This window comes from Sinocyclocheilus anshuiensis, unplaced genomic scaffold (assembly GCF_001515605.1).
Source record: "Sinocyclocheilus anshuiensis isolate Anshui unplaced genomic scaffold, SAMN03320099.WGS_v1.1 scaffold480, whole genome shotgun sequence".
In the NCBI taxonomy this organism is placed as follows: Eukaryota; Metazoa; Chordata; class Actinopteri; order Cypriniformes; family Cyprinidae; genus Sinocyclocheilus; species Sinocyclocheilus anshuiensis.
The window spans coordinates 489,099-495,784 of record NW_015555743.1 but is presented as its reverse complement, the minus strand read 5'-3'; the positions used below and the strand labels follow the sequence as shown (position 1 = coordinate 495,784).

General features: G+C 36.8%; 1 protein-coding gene across 1 annotated transcript in view; it reads left to right on the top strand.

The window, feature by feature from the left end:
* Nucleotides 1-4,904: 4,904 nt before the first annotated feature.
* LOC107673342 (pituitary tumor-transforming gene 1 protein-interacting protein) overlaps nucleotides 4,905-6,686 on the top strand; it is a 28,342-nt gene continuing 26,560 nt past the window's right edge. The window contains exons 1-2 of the mRNA XM_016466889.1: nucleotides 4,905-5,177; nucleotides 5,559-5,605. Coding sequence (XP_016322375.1) covers nucleotides 5,072-5,177; nucleotides 5,559-5,605 — 153 coding nt within the window. The 5' untranslated portion in view covers nucleotides 4,905-5,071. The remainder of the gene's footprint in view (nucleotides 5,178-5,558; nucleotides 5,606-6,686) is intronic.

Genomic DNA, 6,686 nt, shown 5'->3' with positions numbered 1-6,686 from the left:
AACATTTTGAACAAAAAGCTGAAAAAAAGACTATGAATTGGATTCAGAACGATAATCAAAATTCATTATTACCTCTTGATTGGTTGACATTACATCAACGTTACACAGTTTTGATGCTGTTTTATGTCTGATGAATCATGTTAGATTACACGTGGAAGCATCTGTTGTTTCGGTTTCTTCTTCACTTGTGTTTTTTGGAAATTCTGCACAGAAGATGTGTACTAGCGCCCCCTACAGTATAACAATTAAAACACGGATTCTCGGAGCACAATTATAGCTCAAATATATTTAGACTTTTTCTAAGTAGGCTGCAAGTCAAGTATACTTAAATGTCATTTTAAGTATATTTCTGAGAAGTACATAAAGCCCATTTCTGAGAAGTACATAAAAAGTAGACTAAAAATATACTTTCTTATTTTTTTAGTTTAAAATAAGTATACTATACTTCTTGTGAAGGCCGGTGAGGAGACCATTACAATAGTCCACCCTGCTGGTGATAAAGGCATGAACAAGTTTCTCCAAGTCTTGACTGGAAACAAAAACATCTAATGATAGTATGATGATAGTATGCTGATTTAGTTACTGCTTTGACATGACTACTGAAACTAAGGTCTGTCTCCAGAATCACACCAAGATTCCTGACTTGATTTTTAGTTGTTAGGCTAGAGTCAAGGTATGCATTCACCTTGAAAACTTCATCTTTGTTTCCACATGCAATGACTTCAGTTTTCTCCTTGTTTAACTGAAGAACGTTCTGGCACATTCTACTATAAATATTCACCTAATCCAGCACTCTGTGTGTTTTCCGTCTTATAAAATATCACATTTTATTTTATTTGTAGTAAAACCATGGTTATTTTTCGTAAGATGTACTCACGACATTCTGTGTGCAAAAACATATTTCTCAACAGATTTTATCCAGGGTGATATAACAAAAGATCAATAATTACTGTAATATAATATTTTCCAAACTTGCCCTAGCTGAAAATACTGTAGGATGTATTTGTTTCCCCTCCATTGCTGTTGCTGTTTTTATTATATTAACTAGGAAATTGATTTTGGAAATTTGTGAATCGATGCAAATCGCAAGAAGACTGAATCGCAATTCATATGTGAATTTATTTCACCCCCCCACCCCTAATATTTAATATCTGGATTGAATATGAGGCTGTGAGGGACTGAAGAAAAAAAAATCTATCCATTACAGCCTCGTTTTTAGGTAATATGCATTGCTAAGAACTTCATAAATACTGCTCTTTTCTCATGCTAAAAACGTATAGTACTCGAATATAATCATTCTGATTGGTGATGGTGGGTGAAACTAAAGTTATTAAAGTTGCTTCGCAAAATGACTCACTGATTCGAAGCACTCGAAACGCCACCTGTATGGCGGCCGGGAGGTCCAAAAATAAGACTAATAACTTGTTGCGGGAAGTCACTATACTATTGCTAGGAGCTACTGAGTTTGCCACGACTCACCTTCCTCACACGGTGGTAGTGAGTCGCCAGCTGAGGAGAGTGAGCCGCCCGCCGTGTGAGGAGAGTGAGTCGCCAGCTGAGGAGAGTGAGTCGCCAGCTGAGGAGAGTGAGTCGCCAGCTGAGGAGAGTGAGTCGCCAGCTGAGGAGAGTGAGTCGCCAGCTGAGGAGAGTGAGTCGCCAGCTGAGGAGAGTGAGTCGCCAGCTGAGGAGAGTGAGTCGCCAGCTGAGGAGAGTGAGTCGCCAGCTGAGGAGAGTGAGTCGCCAGCTGAGGAGAGTGAGTCGCCAGCTGAGGAGAGTGAGTCGCCAGCTGAGGAGAGTGAGTCGCCAGCTGAGGAGAGTGAGTCGCCAGCTGAGGAGAGTGAGTCGCCAGCTGAGGAGAGTGAGTCGCCAGCTGAGGAGAGTGAGTCGCCAGCTGAGGAGAGTGAGTCGCCAGCTGAGGAGAGTGAGTCGCCAGCTGAGGAGAGTGAGTCGCCAGCTGAGGAGAGTGAGTCGCCAGCTGAGGAGAGTGAGTCGCCAGCTGAGGAGAGTGAGTCGCCAGCTGAGGAGAGTGAGTCGCCAGCTGAGGAGAGTGAGTCGCCAGCTGAGGAGAGTGAGTCGCCAGCTGAGGAGAGTGAGTCGCCAGCTGAGGAGAGTGAGTCGCCAGCTGAGGAGAGTGAGTCGCCAGCTGAGGAGAGTGAGTCGCCAGCTGAGGAGAGTGAGTCGCCAGCTGAGGAGAGTGAGTCGCCAGCTGAGGAGAGTGAGTCGCCAGCTGAGGAGAGTGAGTCGCCAGCTGAGGAGAGTGAGTCGCCAGCTGAGGAGAGTGAGTCGCCAGCTGAGGAGAGTGAGTCGCCAGCTGAGGAGAGTGAGTCGCCAGCTGAGGAGAGTGAGTCGCCAGCTGAGGAGAGTGAGTCGCCAGCTGAGGAGAGTGAGTCGCCAGCTGAGGAGAGTGAGTCGCCAGCTGAGGAGAGTGAGTCGCCAGCTGAGGAGAGTGAGTCGCCAGCTGAGGAGAGTGAGTCGCCAGCTGAGGAGAGTGAGTCGCCAGCTGAGGAGAGTGAGTCGCCAGCTGAGGAGAGTGAGTCGCCAGCTGAGGAGAGTGAGTCGCCAGCTGAGGAGAGTGAGTCGCCAGCTGAGGAGAGTGAGTCGCCAGCTGAGGAGAGTGAGTCGCCAGCTGAGGAGAGTGAGTCGCCAGCTGAGGAGAGTGAGTCGCCCGCCGTGTGAGAAGAGTGAGTCGCCCGCAGTGTGAGGAGAGTGAGTCGCCGTCTGAGGAGAGTGAGTCGCCAGCTGAGGAGAGTGAGTCGCCTGCCGTGTGAGGAAAGTCAGTCGCCAGCTGAGGAGAGTGAGTCGCCCGCCGTGTGAGGAAGGTGAGTTGTGGCAAACTCAGTAGCTCCTGGCAATAGTATATTGCCTTCCCGCAACAAGTTATTAGTCTTATTTTTGGACCTACCGGCCTGCCATACACCTGCAGGTCAAAACATGTAAGTGCAACAAAAACTCAGTCCATAATGACACATTATACAAACCAACTGCAAATACTTTCATAAAAGTGTAATCTGCTAAATGAAATCTACAAATAATTACCAAAGCCAATTACATATGACGGTTCTGTAAAATGTGTGCGCTTTTATTAATTTGCTTGTTTTGTTTGTTGCTAGACAGGGCTTGGCAAACTATTAGAAGCAGTTCGATCCAGTCCAGTGTGTTCGTTTGGGAAGAAATCCTGAGCTCTAAACACACCTGGGGGGTTTCTTCAAAGAAGCTGCATCGTTCTCATCTTTTCAGGAGGACCAGGTGCAAGAATGCATTAATAAATCCTACAATGAACCTGAAGTGGCATCGAGAGTCTTGAGCTACAGAGAAACACGACTCGAGATTCTTATCCTTCAGAAGAGAGAGAGAGATCCTTATGAAATATACCAGTGCTCTCTATACTAGCATTAAAAACCACAAAAGCTCATAAACACCAGGCTGAGAGGTGCTGACCTACATCTTCTTATGTGAGCCAAAAGATTTTACCACGACCAAAAAAAAAAAAAAAAAAAAAAAAAATCATGTTAAGTAAGTTAGTAGTTCCCTTATTAGACATTTCTATGGAGGCCTTCATTTGTGATACCCCAAATGACAGAATAATACTGTAAAAAATTTTCCCCACCCAAAAAAAAAAAAAAAAAAACTATAGTAACACCATGATTATTTTTCATAATTACTTACATTTGGGTCTGTTTAGTGTGGAAGCCCTTACCATGTAAGAAAAATAAATAAATAACCATGCTTTGATAAGTCATAATTATGACTAGAAACGATGAATTGACATACCAAGCTGAAATTATGACTTAGAAGGTCGAAACTGACACACTAATTCATAATTACGAGATCAAAAGTTAGAATTATGAGATGAAACATCGGAATTATGGCTTAGAAAGTCGAAATTATGAATTAAAAAGTCATAATTATGAGAATATATATTTTTAATTAAAATAATTTTATTAAAAATGGGCCCTTTATCTCATAATATTGACTTTTTATTGTCGTAATTTCAAATTTTTCTTTCATAGTTATGACTTTTCATGTTATAATTTCATTTTTAATGTTATAATTTCGACATTTTACTTCATAATTATGACCTTTGATGTTATAATTAAAATTTTCATCTCATAATTCCGATTTTTTACCTCATAGTTATGACTTTTCATGTTATCATTTCGTCTTTAATGTCATAATTTAGACATTTTACTTCATAATTATGACGTTTCACGTTATCATTTCAATTTTTCATCTCATAATTCTGACTTTTTACCTCATAGTTATGACTTTTCATGTAATAATTTCGTCTTTAATGTCATAATTTCGATTTTTAACTTCATAATTATGACCTTTGATGTTATAATTTAAATTTTCCTCTCATAATTCTGACTTTTTACCTCATAGTTATGACTTTTCATGCTATAATTTAGTCTTTAATGTCATAATTTCGACATTTTACTTCATAATTATGACCTCATGTTATAATTTAAATTTTCCTCTCATAATTCTGACTTTTTACCTCATAGTTATGACTTTTCATGCTATAATTTAGTCTTTAATGTCATAATTTCGACATTTTACTTCATAATTATGACCTCATGTTATAATTTCAATTTTCCTCTCATAATTATGACTTTTTACCTCATAGTTATGACTTTTCATGTTATAATTTCGTCTTTAATGTCATAATTTCGATTTTTAACTTCATAATTATGACCTTTGATGTTATCATTTAAATTTTTCATCTAATAATTCCGATTTTTTACCTCATAGTTATGACTTTTCATGTTATAATTTCGACATTTCATCTCATAATTTTGACTAATCAAAGAGTGATTTTTGTTTTCTTACGTGGCGGAAATGCTTTTATGATAATGACACGCTGATCACGCTTTCGTTTCTGGAGTTCTCAGATGAGTTTTATTTTGAAAGCAGCAGTGCGTTGTTGTGTTTCCGGTGTCGATCGCTTGATAGCTTTAGCGGCTAGTTGAGGACGGTTTTGGGGATCTTTGTGTTGTTGAAAGGAAGATTTCAGAGCTCAGATAGAAACCCAACACTCGTCTGCTGTACACACCTTCAAATCGTCTCTGATATGGACGAATCGCGAGTGTTTGCGTCGATGTTGGGCTTTCTGCTGATGTGTGTCGCCTTCCGTGTTTCTGAGGCGAAAACAACAACAATTCCACCTGTTCACAAACGTATGTTTTTACTTCTATCTTCTTCTTTTTAATCACATCTCTCTATTTTGCAGCTTGAAAATGCTTGTAATATAAATATGTATGTAAATATATGAATACATGTAAGTATGTTGTCATTATTATAGTATATGTATATTACTATTATTAATATTTACGTATTATAATATTTCCATAATTGATTGGGTATGTTTAATATTAATCATCCAGTATGTGATGTGGTGTATTTATGGTCGCACTAAATTAAGCATTAAAGTTATGTGTTGCTTTATCAGCCGTCTGATCATCTAGACAAATCTTTGGCCAAATTCAGCTCTTTATTTATTTATTTAATGTCAGTGATTTGTCTGATCTGTATGTTTTTATTCTTCTTTCTCGTCCCAGCATGCAACACAATGACTTCCTGTGAGACGTGCCTCGCCAATGTCTCGGTGAGATCACAAGATGCTCATCTAGTTTTTATTACCATCTGAACTGTTTGTAAATGAGTATTGTAATATTTAGGGAAGTTATTAATGTAAGACTGCCAGAAATCTGCTCAGATGCTCCAATTTGATTCATTATAACTTCATTATCATTGCACTTTGTTTTTTTTTTATATTTTAAGCATTCAAACTGATTTGCGCCATTTGGTCAAATAAGATGAATGCTTTAGTGACACAAACCAGCGATAATGCAACACAACATCACAGATGCATTGAGGATAATATTTGTGCTGCTGATTTCCTACTAAAATTATCTCACTTCCTGGAGAATGCCAATAACAAAAAATAACATAAAATGAATGAATGTTTTTATAAATGAATGTAACATCCTGGAGGATGTAATTAATAATAATACTAATAATACTAATAAATATTTTTCTAACATCATGGAGGATGTCATTAACATTAATAATAATAATAATAATAATAAATGTTTTTGTAGCATCTTAAAGGTTGTAATTAATAATAATAATACATATTTTGTATTATGTAATTATTAATAATAATAAATGTTTTTTTTTTAACATATTAGAGGATGTAATTAATAATAATAATAATAATATGAATAAATATTTTTCTAACATCCTGGAGTATGTCATTAACATTAATAATAATAATAATAATATGAATAAATATTTTTCTAACATCCTGGAGGATGCCATTAATATTAATAATAATAATAATAATAATAATACATCTTTTGCATTATGTAATAATAATAATAATAAATATTTTTCTAACATCCTGGAGGATGTCATTAACATTAATAATAATAATAATAATAATAATAATAATAATAATACATATTTTGTATTATGTTATTATTATTATTGATGTTTTTTTACATCCTGGAGGATGTAAATAATAATAATATTAATAATAATAATAATAAATAATAATAATACATATTTTGTAAAATAAATAAATAATAATAATAATACATATTTTGTAACATCCTAGAGGATGTAATTAATATTAATAATAATATAATAATAACAATACATATTTTTCTAACATCCTGGAGGAT